The sequence below is a fragment of the Protomyctophum parallelum genome, assembly GCF_964188405.1.
Source record: "Protomyctophum parallelum genome assembly, chromosome: 8".
NCBI classification, from domain to species: domain Eukaryota; kingdom Metazoa; phylum Chordata; class Actinopteri; order Myctophiformes; family Myctophidae; genus Protomyctophum; species Protomyctophum parallelum.
Genome location: NC_139703.1, coordinates 24,303,257 through 24,323,928, shown reverse-complemented (window position 1 = coordinate 24,323,928; position 20,672 = coordinate 24,303,257). Strand labels below are relative to the sequence as shown.

The window sequence follows — 20,672 nt, the reverse complement described above, 5'->3', positions numbered from 1 at the left end:
GAGCAGAGGAGAGCAGCCGTTACAGCACTGGCAAATCATGTACATTCATTTATAGCAGGGTTTTTTCTTTTCACAACAAGGTCCATTATTTATTGCTGCATATAAGCCACGGACCAACATTTGATGACATTTAGCCTCTCAGACCCAAAACGATAGAATATTGTGTTGCCGTCGGATATGATTTCGTCTATAATTCCGTGCTGTATTGATGTTGGTACCATTATTGTGCAGACTTCTTGCAAATGCAGAGTTTGACAACAATTGAACTCTTCAGAGAGTGAAATGGAACCATTTGGTATAATTTGACACTCTTGAGAGTTAAAGATCGAATAAGGGTCAATTTTGTTACCAACTCTCCATCATTTATCATGTGGACCACCTGTAACTAGCCTTGTTTCCAGCCTGTGTGCGTGCGTGCGTGCGTTGTTCTCACCAGTGCGCCACTGCTCAGCAGGATCATGAAGATGATGAGCGTTTCAAACCAGTTGTGTTCTACGATCAGGTAGCACGTCTTCCTCAGGAACCACCAGTGTTTGCCCCAGCCGTGGGTGATGGGCACGTCACAGCACTTATAACTGGCCACGCACTCTGCGGGGGCGGGCGGCACAGAGGAGGGTGAGACAGAATTACATTATGGGGGGGGGGGGGACAACAACATTTCTATTTAGAAACGTCTGCTGTGGACAGGTGTCGAAAACGAGCACTCGTGCTAATACACTTAAGGAACGCATCTGCAATGCAAGTACGTGATCCATCCATCTTCAACCGCTCATCCGTATGCGGGTCACGGTGGCAAAAAAGCTCCACCAGAGAGCTCCTGACTTCCCTCTCCAGAGCAACATCAGTAACGTAATGTTACTAATGTAGTAGCGTAGCGCAGCCGCCGTAGCGTAGCCGCCGTAGCGTAGCCGCCGTAGCGTAACGTAACATGATAAATAAAAGCCTTACCGTCGGTCCAACAGGCGTCGGGGTCCAGGTACTCCTCCACCACCTCCACCACCGCGACCTCCTCCACGTCAGGCTTGATGTCGATGGTACTCCCCTCTGACGAGCTGGTGTCGTCCAGCTGCAGCGACACACGACAGCACATTTACATGTAGTTTAATAATTTGTTAGTTTCGCACCCGGTGCCAATTGAACAAAACTACAATCCTGGGCGCTATACTCTGCCTCTGCCAACCTGGGGAGAGCCCCGCAACTGAGCTCATGCACATTCCTTCAATGCATGAGGAGTGAGCTGCAGGCTGCTTCTTATCATCTGACAGGGGGGAGTTTCCTCGGTTGGACGTGGTGCGCGGAAGGAACACGTTAGTCCAACCGGTTCCTTTCCCCTCCATCAGGCTGGCCAGGGGGAGGCAGTATAGAGTAAAGTTCTCAACGGGCGCAGAAATTAAGGCTCGGTCCTACCCTAACTTAAAAATTAGCATAATGTTAGGCCTGAAGCCCGATAAAGTACCTCAAGTTGCCATGTATTGCTCTATTTCAACATTATGTTGATGAGAATATTTTACATACAAAATATACCCTTGTAGAGCTTGTAGATCTGCTATTTTTCAATAGGTTAGCTAAAGTATAACATAATGCTTAAAACACCAAAAGGGGTTCCCGTCCTGAATGTGTTAAATACATCCTTCTTAAACCCGATTATGAATTGTAAGCATTCAATATAAACACTCCACACTCTACTAGCTTACATCCTAGTCCAACATAGAATGATGCTGCACTTTGTAATACCGAGTCGGCACACACACACACACACACACACACACACACACACACACACACACACACACACACACACACTGAGCAGCAGTCTGCCTCCCTCCCCCTGCCTCCTCCTGATTGGCTGACGGGGGGATCTGTTTGTGTCCAATGATGATGCTGTGATTGGTTGACTGAGATGATGCTGATGCTGTGATTGGTTGACTGTACTGTACCTTTCCTTTTCCTTCTCTCTGAATCAGGTCAAGGTGACCACCTTGTCACAACTATAGTGTAACACTCCCACTATCATAGCAGGATGTGTGTGTGTGTGTGTGTGTGTGTGTGTGTGTGTGTGTGTGTGTGTGTGTGTGTGTGTGTGTGTGTGTGTGCGTGCGTGCGTGCGGGCGTGCGTGCGTGCGTGCGTGCGTGCGTGCGTGCGTGCGTGCGTGCGTGCGTGCGTGCATTTCCTTATTTATATGTAGGATGAAGGCTCCCTGGAACTCTGAGAGTGTACAAACAGAACACTCTCAGAGTTACACATCCATTTGGGATGGCTGTGGCTCAGGAGGTAGAGCAGGTCGCCCAATGATCCATGGGTCGGCGGTTAGAATCCCGGCTCCTCCTCCTGTCCACATGTCAAAGTGTCCTTGGACAAGACACTGAACCCCAAATTGCCTCCAGTGGTTGCCACCATTAAGTCCATTTTTGAAACTAGCTCCTCACCACTCGCCCTACACACTTCCACTCGGTTTGAGCATGGATTATATAAATAATAGAGACGCAATGCAATGCAAGTGGATGGGAGGGGAATTCCGGTGCCGTCTCTATTATTTATATATCCATGCTCAAACCAAGTGGAAGTGTGTAGGACGAGTGGCGAGGAGCTAGTTTCAAAAAGGGGGTTGGTGTGTGAATGTGGGAAGTGAGGACGCTGGCGTCGCCCGTTCGCCGCTTCACCTCCCAAAGTATCAATGAATGGACCATTGTAAGCGCTTTGAGTAGACAAGTAGTGCATAGAAAAGCACTATAAAAATGCAATCCATTATTATTATTAACTTTAACTTTTAATGTCTTGATCTGTTTGTTGTCTTGATCTGCCTTCGCCCCCTCACTAACCACTGCTAAAACCTCTTTCTACCACACCAAAATCCAATCCTGTACTTCTAACCCAAGGAAGCTCTTCTCCACTTTCTCCTCCCTCCTTAAGCCCCCTCCCCCCACTCAACCTTCATCCCTCACTGCTGGCATTCAAAGCAACCAAAGGTATGGCTCCCCCATATCTTGCAAGTATGATTGAACCCTACAAACCCTCCCGCGCACTCAGATCAGCTAACGCAGGGAAGCTGGAAGTACCCTCACTAAAAACGCCGGGACAATGCTCCACACGTCCCAAACTCTTCTCCCTTCTGGCTCCAAAACTGTGGAATGCACTTCCCATTGCAGTCAGAACTGCAGCATCACTCCCAATCTTCCGCCGTAGTCTGAAAACCCACCTTTTCAGACTCCATCATGGCCCATAGCACTTACCCTACCCCCTTAGATAGCATTTCTGTAGACTTAGATAGCATTTGATACAGACTTATAGCATGTTATGTAGACAGCACTATAAGTTTTAGTTGTTAACGTTAGTTCAACTTAGAGCTGTAATGCTCCATCATCCGTCTGCTCCAATCAGATCTGCGTTACCTTGTCCGCACCCCTTTATAAACGGTCCTCACTTCCCTTCGCTCATCTGTGCTTCCGTTCAGGTAGCACACAGACACGTTCGAGAGCTCACAGCTCACCTTCTTCATTCGTCATTTCCATCCAAGTTCAAGAGTCAACAAACTCCTCCACGGCCGCAGCTTTCATCCCAGGACACACCGTCGGGTGTTTCGCCAGCGTCCCAGGCCCTGCATGCCTCCATCAGATACAGTATCATTCTAATTGCTCGTCACTGCTATTTATCGTAACTGCTAACAGCCTAATTTCGATTCCGTTCCGATGCTGCCTCCGCACTAGCCACTTTTTACCCTGCTTGCTTGCTGCTGCTCAGTGCTTTGTATGTCGTGCGTTGCCGTTACAAGGCTGCTCATGCTGTATAGTGTATACTGCTGCTAATGCCTCATGCCACCCGTCTCGCACTGCTTCAGGTGGCGTCTGGGCGATCATGCATTAAACGTTGCTTTCACGGCAGTAAGCTACTGGTCATCCTGTGAACGTAGCATAGATCAGGCTGCAGGTCTAAAATCATACACGGCGTTTTAGTTCGTCCACAGTGTAGAGTGGCGACACGCTTTGTCTAGTTCCAAACTTTCTGTTCCTTGGCGGAACTTTCCCCCGAGATAGAACGAGCACTTCCGCATTCCATTGTTGCCACGAGAGTCAACACTAGTGTAGGCTCGAGGATCGTTTGCTTTTGCCTGAAGGCTGGCGTGCTTTGATGACGCAGTGTTGTGATGCGCCAGTGTTGGCTGTGATGAGCTGTTGGATGGAATAATAATAAACGGAGCGACCGGTGGCGTTCCAATGATAAACTCCTCGTCATCTATCCTTATAAAGAGAGTCTAAAGCCTGCATTTTCTTCTAGCTGCGGCCGGCGCTACACTAGCGTCACCACTATCGTATCTTAGACTCCTAGACTACTCTGAGCATGTCCGGTGCCGTCAGGTTGCCACGTCCGCTCATTATAAGCGTCTCAGGCTTGTTTTATTTAATCACTTACCAGGTGGACGCCGTTGTTTAAACCCACGGTTCATTCGAAGCACCCTCAGTGTTACATGTTGGTAAATTATCTGACGCCGTCGGATCGTTTTCATAATGATTCAAGTTAGTTTTCGTGACTTGTTTTCGCGGACCTGGCGCTTGTCTCCTCCAACATGGCAACTCGGTGCCCCATTCATTCATGCCCTGGCAATCTACTAGTGCTCCAGATTCATGCTTCAATCATGTGGATTGTGATGAGATGTTGAGCGTAATCGTAGGAAAAAGAAAAAGAGAGAAGAGAGAAAGGGAGAAAGAGAAAAAAGAGAAGGAGGAGGAGAAGAAGAGAGAAAAGAGAGGCGTGCGTGTGTCAGTGTGAACACGTTCAAATAGCTGATCTACAAGCCGTGAGCTTCACAGGTCGGAGCTCCCACTATCAGCTCAATAAGTCACATTTTGCTGTGGTTTATTCCCGGGTTTTCATTCCATGTCTAACCCCCTGATCGACGTTAGACCCTCAAGAACGCTCCATTATTACATTGTCAATGAAGGGAAAATGCTTGCCATATTGTCCCTCTTTACGCCACTCTGTTCCTATCATTCACGGCATTTAATGTTCATGCCGGCACCGCTCGTTCACCTGACCTTTCACCACCTAGTTAATTGAGCTAGCCCCCTTTTCACCAGCACCCCTCATTTCTCACAGGTGTGATTATCACATTGCGTTTGCTCAGGAATCGGCTCAAGTGCGCGGATCGGCTTCCCGCTGTCCCCCTAAATCGTTCATTTATATATAGTATAGTGCAAACATACAAATGGCTTGTCTTCAGGGCGGCCGTGTTCCATCTGGTATTCCTCTCCTTCACAGCAAATCTCAAATCTGCTGCCGCGTTTGCACATTGTCGTACCTCGTCCAGCAGATATGGGAGTTTTCGCCACGGGTCACGTTCTCAATCTCCAGTTGTAATCCGTGGGAAGTACGTGTCTCTGATGTCTCGGTTCAACACATGGTTAGAAAGCGTAGCTCGCTTTCCACTTCATTCACGCGCAGTGGGCGCATAGTCTGTCTTCTCTCAGGATTCAGGTCCGCCTATGTCGACCTTCTCGATGGCGAGACCGTGCTCACCGAGCCGTACCTAATTAAGATTTTCTCTGTTACTCACCCGTCAACTGCATTGTTTCTCCCGTCAATTAAGTCTTAATATTCTACTCTCACTCCAACTGCCACGTCGGTCCGACCATACTAACTCCATGCTTGTGCCCCTCCTGTCCAGCTACCTGCTCGGCGATCATCAGGGAAACGAGCACTGTTCACGCATGCCTGGAAGGCCAGGTTCCCGGCTAGGCCTCAACACGGACCCCCACCGAGCTGAACTCGTCAGCCATCCACCGCAGCCTAATCCCATCAGCAGCCACGCACTGCAGCAGCCAAACCCAGCCGGCAGCCATGCACTGCAACAGCTAAACTCAGTCGGCAGCCACGCACTGCAACAGCTAAACTCTCTGGCAGCCATGCACTGCACCAGCTAAGCTCGACAGCCACGCACCGCAACGTCTCAACTGCGCCGTAATGTCTAAACTCATAGGTAACCACCCACTCAACGTCTCAAACCACTCACCTCAACCCATTTCCGAGCGGGAACCCCTATCGGTATCTTACCCCCTCAGGCCGGGAACCCATACAGTACGTACAGTATTCAAATGTAAAATTTCGACGCGCTTTATAAATATTTGAAGTTTTTCAGAAACCTTAGGTCAGGATTCAGAGGCGTTTTTAGAATCCGCCTTAGGCCCAAATGGATTAAGCCATAACCTATTCACAGCCTCCGTTGCCCGGAGAGCTCAGGCCACCGTGCTACGCTCCCACTTCAGTTTTGGGGGGGAATTCCAAGCGGAATAGTTTCCCGCAGTCGGCCATATCACTATTAATAATTTCGGTTCCACGTCCACTGCGTCAGCCATAGCCCAAGAACCTATGTTCGTCAAACCTTTCCCCTCGGGTCTGCCGCGTTCGTCAAACATCACGACGCCCAGTTTTCGCTCGACGCCCAGAGATCCATGGCGTCTACTAGTCCGGCACCGTGGTCAGGTACCTCTCCTCCGTGCTCCTCCCCCTCCACGTTAAGACCAGTTTCTTCCCTGCTACTGCGGAGACCGTCCTCCTCCTTGGCCGTGAATGCCGGACACTTCCGCCCCACGGAAATCCCTGGACGGGTGCTGCACCAGGATGTCTCCGTGGTACTTGACATCAACCAGGATGAGCACATCACCAACGAGCATCCGTACGGGCCATTACCAAGTATAACAGAGAAGATAGCAGTGAGGAGACTAGCTGGTCACTGCCACCGCCATCGAGAACTCCCGGCCAAGGCCGCACCGCGGGAACCAACGCTGGGCGTCGATCGAGAGGACGTCCCACACCTTCCTAGGCAGACGCACTAAAGAAAGATACCGGTGCGGAAGCACAAAGGAGCTGGCCAGATGTACGAAGGACCGAGATGACCGGAGTCGTCGTTGGAGGGCTCGTCTGAGGTCGTCGTAGAGAGTTCGCCTCCCATCTCCGCTCGCTGCTCCTAAGATGTGGTCTCCCTCCTGACCGCTATACTCCAGCCACTCCCTGAGAATCGGAGCCGCCACCACCGCTGCTGCCAGCGGCGTCTCCGTCCTGATCCTGCAAGCCTCGGGCCACTGGTCGTCCTCCGCCTTCTCCTCCTACGTCAGACCTTCCTCCGCCTCCGTGCTCGATGCCCAGAAGTCCATGGTGTCTTCCAGCGCGGTACCTACATTGACTGGTGGATGTGTCGGGTGGCGGGTACCTCCTCCTCTGCCCTCTTCTAAACATGTTCTCCCTCTCCAGGACGCCCACTCACTTCCTCCAAAACGACGGTCGACCCGTCCTCCGGCCACGCAGGCCTCCTCCGTCGGGAGTCTCCCTGTCCCGCCAGGCGAATCAAATTCTCACTCACTGCCCTCTGTCGAGAGGACGCCTGCTAATCAAATTCTCACTCACTGCCCTCTGTCGAGAGGACGCCTGCTAAACAATCATTCCATTCACGTTTCATTCATGCCATGCTAACCAACCTTACTCTCATCCCAAACAGACTCCGCCGGCAAACGATTTCCGGCCAACCATCCAGAGGCTCGCTAACCATCGGGCTGTTCGCCTACCAACCATACCTACTAACCATTCTCCCACAAGCCCCTTCCGCGAAGGCTCCCATGTCGGCGGCACCAGCCGTCGTGAGGCTCCAATGGCGCGGGGCCTTCCTCACTCTCCCACGGATCCCTTCTCGCTAAAGGCCCCGGCTCGTCGAGGGAATCTCTCCAACATCGTTTGTATAGTCCCTTCCAGGTAAACCTTAATTTACTCCTTCCTCCAGACGTTTGCACCATTCCTCCAGGCGCGCACTATTTAATTCCTTTTGGGGGGCAGGCTCAAGAGCCCCCTGCCTCCGCCAGGCAGGATCCGAGCCGAGGCTCTGGCCCGTCTCCAGGGGGCCTGCGCCAAAGCCCTTCCACTGTCACCTCCTCATCATACTGTCATCATTCCGTTATCATTCTGTTATCATACTGTCAGTCACTTCTCTGTCCATTCACTCAATCCCAGCTCCATACTGTAATCAATTCATCTGCAATAAATCTCACCTCCAACCTCCACCCTCCGTCTTAAGTGTAAGCTCGTTAAGAGTTGAAGTTTTAGTTGTTAACGTTAGTTCAACTTAGAGCTGTAATGCTCCATCATCCGTCTGCTCCAATCAGATCTGCGTTACCTTGTCCGCACCCCTTTATAAACGGTCCTCACTTCCCTTCGCTCATCTGTGCTTCCGTTCAGGTACCCGCCACCTCCCCGACGACCGCCCAGCAGCAGGCTCCACCAGGTCGGCCCCAGGGGGGCAGGCTCAAGAGCCCCCTGCCTCCGCCAGGCAGGATCCGAGCCGAGGCTCTGGCCCGTCTCCAGGGGGCCTGCGCCAAAGCCCTTCCACTGTCACCTCCTCATCATACTGTCATCATTCCGTTATCATTCTGTTATCATACTGTCAGTCACTTCTCTGTCCATTCACTCAATCCCAGCTCCATACTGTAATCAATTCATCTGCAATAAATCTCACCTCCAACCTCCACCCTCCGTCTTAAGTGTAAGCTCGTTAAGAGTTGAAGTGCATTGTATAGTCATAGCACATCATAGTACATATGTATAGCATAGTATAGTATATATGTATAGTTTATATGTATAGTTTCATTATATAGATATTCCACTGTTACGTTCTTAGCTTACGCATGTTTCATGATAAATGCTTTTTATGTGATGTATTCCCATGCTTTTTGTTCTTGCTTAATGTAAATCGCTCTGGATTAAGAGCGTCTGCTAAATGCCTAAATTGTAAATTGTAAATTGTAAGTGACGTTGCACTTTGTTGATGTCTTTTTTTCTTTTCACCCTGTACATCACTTTTGTCAATTTCAATTGTTGTAAATGTGCTTATAAATAACGTAAATATATAAAGTCACAATACCAACCTTGATGAGGCATAACATTTTTCATTTCCTTAAAATAAACATTTTGGAGACATATAAAACGATACTCACGTCGGTTTTCTCCATCTCTGACTCGCTGCTGAAGTCCTCGGTGTTGAGGTTCTCGAAGTCGGACTCTCCGACGGCGATGGGAACGCATACGGTGAGGTTGGGGTTGTGGATGAAGGACATGTAGTCCTCGTCGATCATGTACTTCCCCACGGAGCTGCCGATGCCGCTGGTCGTGCCGTTGCCGTTCTTCACGTAGTCCAGCTCGCGGTTGATGTCCACGCCCGTGTGGTTGGCGATGCAGTTCACCTTCTTGTCGAACATGTCGTCCAGAGGCTTCTCCTCTTCCTCTTCCGGGGGCTGGCGGGAGTGTGGCGGGAAGAGATGGGTGGGCAGGTGGGTGGGGCGTAGAGGGAAGGGATGGGTGGGCAGATGGGTGGGGCGTAGAGGGAAGGGATGGGTGGGCAGATGGGTGGGGCGTAGAGGGAAGGGATGGGTGGGCAGATGGGTGGGGCGTAGAGGGAAGATATGGGTGGGCAGATGGGTGGGGCGTAGAGGGAAGGGATGGGTGGGCAGATGGGTGGGGCGTAGAGGGAGGGGATGGGTGGGCAGATGGGTGGGGCGTAGAGGGAAGAGATGGGTGGGCAGATGGGTGGGGCGTAGAGGGAAGGGATGGGTGGGCAGATGGGTGGGGCGTAGAGGGAAGAGATGGGTGGGCAGATGGGTGGGGCGTAGAGGGAAGGGATGGGTGGGCAGATGGGTGGGGCGTAGAGGGAAGATATGGGTGGGCAGATGGGTGGGGCGTAGAGGCAAGATATGGGTGGGCAGATGGGTGGGGCGTAGAGGGAAGATATGGGTGGGCAGATGGGTGGGGCGTAGAGGGAAGATATGGGTGGGCAGATGGGTGGGGCGTAGAGGGAAGAGATGGGTGGGCAGATGGGTGGGGCGTAGAGGGAAGATATGGGTGGGCAGATGGGTGGGGCGTAGAGGGAAGAGATGGGTGGGCAGATGGGTGGGGCGTAGAGGGAAGAGATGGGTGGGCAGATGGGTGGGGCGTAGAGGGAAGATATGGGTGGGCAGATGGGTGGGGCGTAGAGGGAAGGGATGGGTGGGCAGATGGGTGGGGCGTAGAGGGAAGATATGGGTGGGGCGTAGCAGGAAGTAATGACATTAGGGTTGCAAACAATGAACTCTGCCATTAATGTCTATAGATGTCATTAACACATACGTATTGGTCTAAAAATAGACTATAGAAGTATAGAATATAGTAAATCTAATATAAATTCAATTTAATAATAATCACTTTGAGATTTTCCGTACCTTTCGTAAGTGCGTTTCGACGAATTGGAGGACCTCAAGCTTGGCCCAGGCAATTCCCTCCTTGATGCGAACGGTGGCTATCTGCAGGTTGTTGGGCTCTCCGTCGTCATCCGTCGCTGCGAGGTTGTCTGCGCTGAAGGAGCTCAGCAGCAAGGCAAGGAACAAGTTCAACACCTGGAATGAACACACAGCAAGGGAAGGAACAAGTTCAACACCTGGAATGAACACACAGGAAGGCAAGCATAGGCGGCAGGTGGATTTTACCTTTGGGTAGGCTAGAATTGCGCGGGGTGGGGGGGGACGGGGGGGGGGGGGACGCGAAAGCAACACCCTTGACCCAATTATAGCCACTGCATATAGCTTTTAATTAAAGTTCCCCGAGCATTGTTTTGGCCGATATGGGTCTTTTTCTCAAGGTCTCGAGTCAGTGTGGAGATTACCCGGCGGTGTTAATGCCCCTCCCGGCTCTTCACAGACGGCACAGAGACAGCAGCCACTCCGCTGAACGTGTCAGTGTTGCTGCAGTGGTGTGAACTGTGAACCGTGCGGACGGTCACTGCTGGTGCATGCTGAGTGCTGACAGCCGAGCCGACTCACAGCTTCTTCTTAGTTCTGAATTACTTTATCTTTGCCTTGAAAAAGACCGTAGGGCGTAGGCTATATCCATTTTGTGTTTTGCTGTTTTCCAAAAACAAACCAGCGCGCTACTGTTTGCTACAAAGCGACTGGAAGGGAGAGGTTTACAGACATACCAAGTAGCCAATCATATGCTGATTAGGCCAGTCATTCATTCATTCACAATAGCCTTATATACTGTATAATGCTGCGCACACATATTATATATATTTAAAAGATACCCAGCATAATTTTTGGGAAGGCTAAGCCTTACATACCCGCCGCCTATGAAGGCAAGGAACAAGTTCAACACCTGGAATGAACACACAGGAAGGCAAGGAACAAGTTCAACACATGGAATGAACACACACAAATGGCAAGGAACAAGTTCAACACCTGGAATGAACACACAGCAAGGCAAGGAACAAGTTCAACACCTGGAATGAACACACAGGAAGGCAAGGAACAAGTTCAACACCTGGAATGAACACACAGGAAGGCAAGGAACAAGTTCAACACCTGGAATGAACACAACAAGGCAAGCCCTCAGGTACATATTTAAACTATTTTCAGCAATAGAATTATACAATTGCTTGGTATAATATATTTTTTCGGTGGGTTGATCATGTTCAGCTGGTCATTTTGAAAGTAGCTCTCAAGTCAGAAAGGTGTGGGCACCGCTGCTCATTCGACGGATTAGACCCTTCCTCACCCAGGAGTCAGCCCAGCTCCGTATCCAGACATCAGTCATATCAAAACTTGACTATTGTAACATCCGGGAAAGCACTTACACGTCCCACTCTTCTCCCTTCTGAATCCAAAACTCTGAAATGCACTTCCCATTGCAATCAGAACTGCAGATTCACTCCCAATCTTCCACCGTAGTCTGAAAACTCACCTCTTCAGACTCCATTTCAGCCCGTAGCACTGGTAACAAGACAACTCACCCCGTTTCTGTTTTCCTCCCAGAATTTTCCCCAGTGAGGGGTTGGGAGAGGCTGGACAGCAGACGGCTGGACTTTGAATTTCTCTAAATATAAACTTTCATGACAGCAGACAGCCTAAGTACAAATATAATTTATGAAAAGCTACTACAGTGAAGTCTGTTCACAGAAGTTGTTGTAAGATATGTGGGGATTATCTGACGAGGTACCATTTGAGTAGGCAAAACCTTAAATATACTAAATAATACTAAATTGTTTATAGGGTCAATATAAGTAAAATAATATAGCCTTTCCAAAGGAGTATCCTTTTATATTTTTCCAAAAAGAATACAAACAGCTAATAGCATAATTACAAAGTTATCCCCCTCACTGGTGAGAATTCCGGGAGGAAAAACGGGCAAGCACTGGGGTGAGTTGTCCAGTATTCGTAGAACTAAGCACTAGCCTCGCCGACCATACAGGCGTATGCAAAGGCTAAACTTGTGTAATTTAGATAGAATTGTAATACTTGCCCGGCCCGAAAAACGTAACCTACGTTAACCATTGGTCTCTGCAAGCACCAATAAACATAAGTTACGTTTATTCAGTTGTATAAATGTTTTGATCCGATCTAGTCGAAAAGGCTACTCACATTAGCTCCGGATGGTTATGGTAAATTGTATCTATAGTATGTAGTGTTTTGCGCTGCCAGTCTCACCACCAGGTAACTTCTGTCTGACCGTCTTCATGACGGGTCACGGTCATTGGGAACGGTTACACACCGGCGGCATTCCGACGCACCCCCGTTCCAACGCACTCCCATTCCGACCCAACACACAAGCCCGCCTCCCCCAGCCCCCACCAAGCACCCCACAGTGTCCCACACACCATCCGAAACGGCGTCCGAAACGTAGGCTACACAATCACCCCCCCCCCCCCCCCCCCCCCCTCCGGAATTTAAACACCGCCATTCAACGCACAGGCAAAGGTGCACGTGTGTGTGTGTGTGTGTGTGTGTGTGTGTGCGTGTGCACGCGTGCCAATTCTCACCTTTGTCGAAGCATATTAATCTGTCATTAATCCGACCATTTTATTACATTAAATAAAGATCTGTCTCTGCTGTTGATCTGTCCATGAAAGCATGAAGAGAGAGACCCTTAAACTGTGTTTGGTCATGGCATTTTCTGTTATTCAGCAGCAGGGCCGTGCTTACTCAATAGGCCAACTATGCGGCCACTTGGGGCACCAAATAGTCAGGGGGCTTTTTAATAATAAATATTTAGCTTTCTAATCCATTCAGGTTCCCTAAAAACAATGTGGCCAATAAGGGGCTCAAGTGTGAAGTACTTGGACAATCAGGGGGCTGAAGTGTAAAGTAGTTAGACAGGTACATATCAACCAGGCCCATTGTTGCTGTCGGCCTACTCTGTCTTCTACCCTGAGCCATCCTACCCTATAATAACTGGGGTTAAATCATTCGGTGCCCGGGTGCCGCTAAAAATATCCAACATGGGGCCTCAATGAGTTAGGGGGCCCCATGAGACTTCTTCAATTAATTGTAAAACTGTTTTTAATATTTAATATCATATTGTCTATGTCACTCAAACTTATTTCTAATTAGTTGAGCCTCAATCACCACTCTGATATAAACAGTCCATGTCATTTCTTTCTGGACTGTGAAGCAGTTTTAGCTGCAGTATTACAATGTCCTGAGGTTGTGGGGGTGCTGATATTCTAATTATTTAATCTTTGCGTCATTGTAGTACTGATGCTAGATAAACACAGGCTTGTTTCCATTCGATGCCAGCTTGGAAAATGAACAATGGTGGACATTTGTAAACAAAGTGGAAATGCAAATTTGGAACTGAAGACTGAAGAGGAGTTATTACAAAGTAGGGTGATACTGATGACATCCCCCATACGACTAAATCAGTTGAGCTGTTCCTGGGAGCAATAAGGGCCTTTCTCTGCCCCACCCCTCTCCCCCTGTTTATATTGTGCTTAGTTTCCAAGATGGCCGCAGCACCAGGAGGGGGTGGGGCATAGGTGAGCGGGCGGGGTCGACATATGCCCTTACTGAGCTGCATTCAAGACACTTGTGTCTGACACCTGACTTGTGTCTCTGAACACAGCTTTGATGGATGTGTTCTACCAATGGTTAATAGATATTTTAGGAATGTTTTACAAACATATGTTAAACATGAACAAACATGGAGGCCACATGAACAGTCATAAATAATGAATTCCTACCCATTATTAAATGTTATACAATGTTATTATACATTTTAAATAATTTACTGATGTATATAAATAGCTTAGAAATTATTATTTATTTATCTACAAATAGCTTAGAGATTTATTAAAAATGACAAATGTAGGCCTATATTCTTATTCATGAATAGTTGACTACTTACTAATTATTTACTAATAACGTATAAATGAGGTTTAAACATAGTTATAAATGTTTAGTTAAACATTTACAGATGTTAACAGTCTGTTCATGATTATTACTAATCTACAAACTGCTTATAAATGTTTATAAATGCTTTATAACAGGTCGTTATTGTAAAGTGCTACCAATCCTCCACCCTCAACAACAGATAGGCCTACACAGACTGCTCGGGCAGGCCAATTATCATCACCACTGTGCCCATTCAGTAGTGACCCGCGCCCCATAGGGATGCAAATTTCTGCTTTTGTCATCATGGGGTGTGGTTCTGGGACTCACCTGGCAGGTTTTTGGTGCAACAGACAGGAGCTTGCTTCATTTTGGGCATACCCGTGATTCATGAATCAAAGCTGCATGTTATTAAGGTCATAATTGAATAGCAATTCACTATCTAACTTTAATGAAGTAGTGAGATTGGAATAGAATGATCAGACAGACAGATCTGTCTGTCTTGACACATAGTTTATATGTGAAGTTGTGGACTAGACAGATATTATCCTGCTCATTACTGTACTATATATCATGTATATACACACACACACACACACACACACACACACACACACACACACACACACACACACACACACACACACACACACAGTACATGATATACTGTACTATATATACTGTATATCATGTATAGGCCTACATGTATACACACACACAAATCCTCGTGTTTGAACACAAAATATACACCTTCAGGTTCAAAATCTAGGGGAAACACTGACTCGTGAACTTGTTCAAATGTAGGAAACATGAAATAAAGGTGTAGGCTATTTACTTGCAACCCTTCTATATCTGCGATCCACATATGGGTCCACAGGGGCCTCATACCGGGGTTTGCCTAGGGCCCCCAGATTCGTAAGCACGGCCCTGTTCAGCAGTCAGTGCAGGCACCGGACAGAGCTGTTTAAGTGATTTGAATTTTGTTATTTTGACACCTCGTCCTGACTCCTGTTGTGTTTTGTTGTGGGAAGTAAAAGCGTGCAAAACAAATCAAAACAAAGAGATTCAGAGCCCTGCCCTCCACATCGGCACCGGTAAGCCTACCACACACCCTCCGCCAGATGATTTGGTGACAGAGAAGCCATGGAGCTTCAATCCTACCAACTCAAATATTTTACAATAAAACACGCTAAGCTTGTTTAATGAACGGGAGAGCTGACGGGTGTGACAGTGGCTGGAATATTCAGTGGTTGCTCTGTGCTGCCTTTTGCTTTCCATGTCGGAAATTTCACATTGCTACTTTGGTACGGTAGGCTATACACACAGAGTCGATGAGGCTGCAACTCTAGCCTACTGACTAAGTTGGAATTTAGCTGGCATATTTTGTTCCGTTTTATTTGTCATGTCTGTCTGGAACAGGCTATATGCTATATGCTTAATTATTTTTTCTCTATTCTATTTTTGTATCATTGTAATTTGTAGCAGTATAGCTACAGAATGGTGAACTTGTTACTTGCGGTGAAGGATGTCTGGCTGGCTTAATCGTCGGAGTGACGGGGTCTTTGTCAAAGTGGAGAAACCCCGCCATTCCGATCAATAGAAGTCAATGGTCGGAATGACGATGCGTCGGAATGCCGCTCTGTTCCCCATGCAGATGGCATGTCGGACTCGGTAGTATGTAGGTAGTATAGTGTCTTACCACCAGGTTTCCTATCACCATGACCGTCATGAAGACGATCAGGCACATGGTCTGCCCCGCCACCTCCATGCAGTCCCACATGGTCTCGATCCACTCGCCGCAGAGCACCCGGAACACGATGAGGAAGGAGTGGAAGAAGTCGTGCATGTGCCAGCGCGGCAGCTCGCAGCTCTCGGCGATCTTGCACACGCAGTCCTTGTAGCTCTTGCCGAACAGCTGCATGCCCACCACGGCAAAGATGAACACGATGATGGCCAGCACCAGGGTCAGGTTCCCCAGCGAGCCCACCGAGTTGCCGATGATCTTGATCAGCATGTTGAGGGTGGGCCACGACTTGGCCAGCTTGAACACTCTCAGCTGAAAGAACACCACGAGGAAAGGAGAATCAATCAATCAATCAATCAATCAATCAATCAATCAATCAATCAATCAATCAATCAATCAATCAATCAACATTCAAGACAGTGGTTAGAGTGTCCGCCCTGAAACTGGGAGGTTGGGGTTCGATCCCCGGCCGGGTTATACCAAAGACTGTAAAAATGGGACCCAATGCCTCCCTGCTTGGCACTCAGCATCAATGGGTTGGATTGGGGGGTCAACAACTAATCCAAATGATTCCCGAGCGCGACACGGCTGCAGCTCACCGCCCCTTGGCTGCAGCTCACTAGCCTGGCTAATAAGCCAGACCGAATCAGCCGTTGGCAAAAAAGAATTGCCTGCCGGCGGATTACGGTCTGGAGAGGCTCAATTGTACGCCCATTTCCTACACCAGAGAACTGGTGTGGCCAATCGAGACACGGTATGCAATATGGGCGGGCTTTGGTACAGTGACGTTCAATGCTTGAGACCTTTGACTGACAGTAGCTCTGACCAATTGCGTCAAAGAGAAAATGTTTGAACCCGCCCCCCCGGGAAACAAGATCCATACACAGCTTATTAGCCAGGCTAGCGGCTCACCGCTCCAAGAGATGGGTCAAATGCGAGGAACAAACTAATTTCACTTTGAACATTAGTGTCACAACAGTTATACTGAGATGTAACCTTTGTTCATGCAGGCTTTCACATTTCAATGTGTAAAAGAGAATTAGAGGTAAATAATGGGTAATAAATAATAGCACCATGTTAAGCATTAGTATCATATCATGTCATGGCACAAAAGGCTCTGGTCAGGCTCTGGTCAAGTCCCTGAACCTGTAGAATCCCCCGGCCTGCTGCCGTGGCAACCCCGCACACCTTCCATTTGATTACTTAACCAGTCCACTTTTCACAGTCAGTTTGCACTCTTCAAGACGCAGGCAGATAGACAGGCAGATAGACGCAGGCAGACAGACAGATACAGACATGAAATCTCCATACATGGGCACAAAAGGGATCACAGACAGACAGATGGTTGCTATGACAATAGGTATTGCATACTAGGTTCCCGACTTGCATCGTTCCCAAGTAGGCCGGTGACCGACGTATGGGGCACAGGTCTATAGTTGCAATTAGAACTGCAGACTCACTCCCAATGGTGTGATCTGAAGACTCCACCTCAGCCCGTAGCACTTGCCCTAGCCTTAATGACCTTGCAGTCTTATGCAAAGGCTAAAATCATTAAAAAATAAATACATTTACTAGCATGTTATGTAGACAGATGCCAGGTCATTGTTGACCTGCCAGTGTTTATATAGTTTCATTGTACAGACTATTGACTTTTTGGATATTCTACTGTTACGACTGATATAGGTTATTGGGTTACTTATGACCCCCGACCCCCTCCCTCAATAAATGCAGATCACTTACATATTTTAAAACAGGCCTGAAAATCCACCTTTCAGCAGGCACAAGGGAGAGGAAATGATCACCCTTCACTTTTCCCACACTCTGTACATACAGTTTTTATTTTTGTCATATCATAAGTCAAACCAAGAACCTAACATCCGAATAGTAGTAGAATATCTACATAATTAAACTATGACTATGCGTATACACTATAGTGCTATGTCTTCATAAAATCTAAATAACATATTTTAGACTTTGCATATGCCTGTAAGGTCGTCTAGGCCAGTGCAAGTGCTACGGGCTAAGATGGAGTCTGAAGAGGTGAGCTTTCAGACTACAGCTGGAGCTGGGTCTGCAGTTCTAACTGCGATGGCCAATGGGAAGTTCATTCCACAGTTTTGGACCCAAAAGCTTGTTATGGCTCATGGCATGGCTCATGATATAAAGCCATAACCGGTATGTCTTGCCAGGTCGAGGACACCAGGCACGTGCACACATAGACATCAATGGGGGCTTCAGCCCCTGGCCTTTTACCCGTCTGTAAAACAACCGCCCTCTCTGCAGACCATGAATGCAGCATTTACTATGGTAAATGCTGCATTTACCCCGGAAATAGCAGAAAACAGCAGATCTGCTGATTTCATCCCCTGCCTCTCTAACATTCTCTGCACGTCCCTGGAGGTTTGAACAGGCTCTTAGCCACAGCCTCACTGTTCCGTTCTGTTCCGAGGAGAACATTTGGCAGAAATAGCTGATCTACAAACTCAGAAGGGGGGGGGGGGTACTTCCTTGGCCTATACTGGCAGTAGATTATCTGCAGACAACCACAAAGACGGACAGACCCTCCTAAAGAAGGCTAGCCTCCTACAGAGTCATGGAGCATGGAACGATGACACAGAAGAATTGATGTTTGTCTGAACCACTCCCATAGCTGAGGTCATGAAATTTTAAGTCAAGTCTCGTTGATTTATTTATGAACGCACATTTAAAAAAAAAAAACAAGGACTGACCTTAAGTGCTGCACAACAACTACAACGACCACAAAACAATCTAGAACTTTGGAAGATGTGCTCAGTTAAACACAATGTCCTTTCTGTCTGTATCTCTGTCTGTCTGTATGTCTGGATCATGTGGTGACAGTGTTTTGGGGTTGTGTATATGGATGTACGGCGTGTAAATAAGCTAAGAGAGACCCTACGGTTATACCGTTGTCAGCAAAGCAACTAAATATTTGAAACCCTTTAGCCTGTATGCAGTGGCGTATGCAGGAATTACATTTTAGGGAGGCAAAACCGTTGCAGAACCCCATCGCGGGGGTCCCACGGGGGACAAAAAACAACAACAACAATTGTGATGGTCCACTCATACCCCCACACCTAACACCCCATGAGACAAAGGAAGCCCACGAATAGTTCTCCGGTTCAGTGTTTTTCCTCTATCTTTTTTTTATCTGCTTTGTCTGTTTTTCAAAATGAGTTAGGGAGGGTCTCCCTTGCCTCTTGTAAATTTGCCCCTGCCTGTATGTATCTTATGGTAAAAGCACTCAAACTTTGTTTCTTTTCCTGCCTTGGTCTCCTTACACCCCCCCCCCCCCCCTCTCTCTTCTTCCCTTTCTTTGTTTTCTTGGGGGAAAAATGACACAATGGGAACGATGCAACAAAAATAATTTCACCCACGTTGTACCTGTAATTAACTGTGATGTGACAATAAAGTTGATTCTGATACTGTATGTATAAGGGGGCATGGAGGGTCCCTGGAGCAGAGCTGCCAACCTGCACACATTTTGTGTACCAACCACGCAATTCTCGGCGTATAGACACCTAGAATTGCGTGGTTGCTACACAAAATGTGTGCAGGTTGGTAGCTCTGCTGGAGGGATCATCTTTACAATGCATCCAGAGAGGACATACTTTAAAGAGGATATGCACTCATTTTCAACCTTGAACTATATGTCATTAATATACTTGTGTGGAAACAATTAAAAAAAAAGTCCCCTCCATTCTGGTTGGCCTAGAACTGGAGGTCTAGAACGTGGGGTCATGTGATCAGTGACAGGAGTACTCTGGCCTGCAGAGTACAACGAATGTAAATTAATGTCATAGTTCAATGTTAAAAGTTAGTGCAGGAATTCCCCTTTTGGGAACTAGAAAATGCCAACGGATCCCTAAGAACCCAAAATGGGCGCCTGATGACTCCACTCACCAATCGGAAGGACCTGAGCACGGACAGGCCTTCCACGTCAGCCAATAGCAGCTCCACTAAACTCAGCGTGACGATGAAGCTGTCGAAGCAGTTCCAGCCTCCCTGGTAGTAGTAGTACGGGTCCATGGCGATCAGCTTGGCAAACATCTCCCCGGCGAAGATTCCAGTGAACACCTGTGGCAGGTGAAAGTTCACAATTAATGATTAGACTAATGATTAGATGATTGGAAAGTCCGGGTCCATGGCGATCAGCTTGGCAAACATGTCCTCGGAGAAGATTCCAGTGAACGCCTGCCATGGGAAACGTCACAAAGTGCTCATTATCGCTGCTTGCAATTCTATTTATTTTACAAATTGTCACGTACAAAGTTCTCTTCAACTGGGATTTCAGATAATGGTCTATAGATTGTGTGCAGAACGTTTCACGCAAATTGCTCAAAAGTTAGAGGTAGATCATCAGGTATAAGTGTTTTTCAAACTGCTGAAAATGGTGGAAAATCTGAGGGCGTAGCTTACTGGTCAAAGTGACACATGTGTTCCCCATGAGTCAAGGCACTTGGGGAAACAGGTGCCATGGCTTTCGGCCAAATGATGCATGAGTTATGCCTGTTCAAAGGTTCAAACGATGGGAATCTTTTAATTTGGACAAAAATGTCCACCGCATGCTTGTAGATCTGCTGACTTTTAATGCTTTCGAATCTGAATTGTGAAAAAGGTGACAGTTTTGGACATATGAGGTTTCCACCCGATAGAGAACCATGTACACTTGTACAGTATGCGTGACTGTACGTCTGTATGGCCTCTGGGTACATGTGCACATTAAGACTCCGGAAGGGAATGG

General features: G+C 47.9%; 1 protein-coding gene across 2 annotated transcripts in view; it reads right to left on the bottom strand.

Moving 5' to 3' along the window:
* Nucleotides 1–20,672, bottom strand: part of LOC310863253 (sodium channel protein type 8 subunit alpha-like) — a 105,608-nt gene that overhangs the window by 32,109 nt on the left and 52,827 nt on the right. For both annotated transcript variants that reach the window (XM_083771459.1, XM_083771460.1), the window contains exons 14-19: nucleotides 19,832–20,005; nucleotides 15,866–16,222; nucleotides 10,231–10,404; nucleotides 8,974–9,270; nucleotides 949–1,066; nucleotides 434–588 (exon numbers count right to left, since the gene is read on the bottom strand). In XM_083771459.1, coding sequence (XP_083627585.1) covers nucleotides 434–588; nucleotides 949–1,066; nucleotides 8,974–9,270; nucleotides 10,231–10,404; nucleotides 15,866–16,222; nucleotides 19,832–20,005 — 1,275 coding nt within the window. The remainder of the gene's footprint in view (nucleotides 1–433; nucleotides 589–948; nucleotides 1,067–8,973; nucleotides 9,271–10,230; nucleotides 10,405–15,865; nucleotides 16,223–19,831; nucleotides 20,006–20,672) is intronic.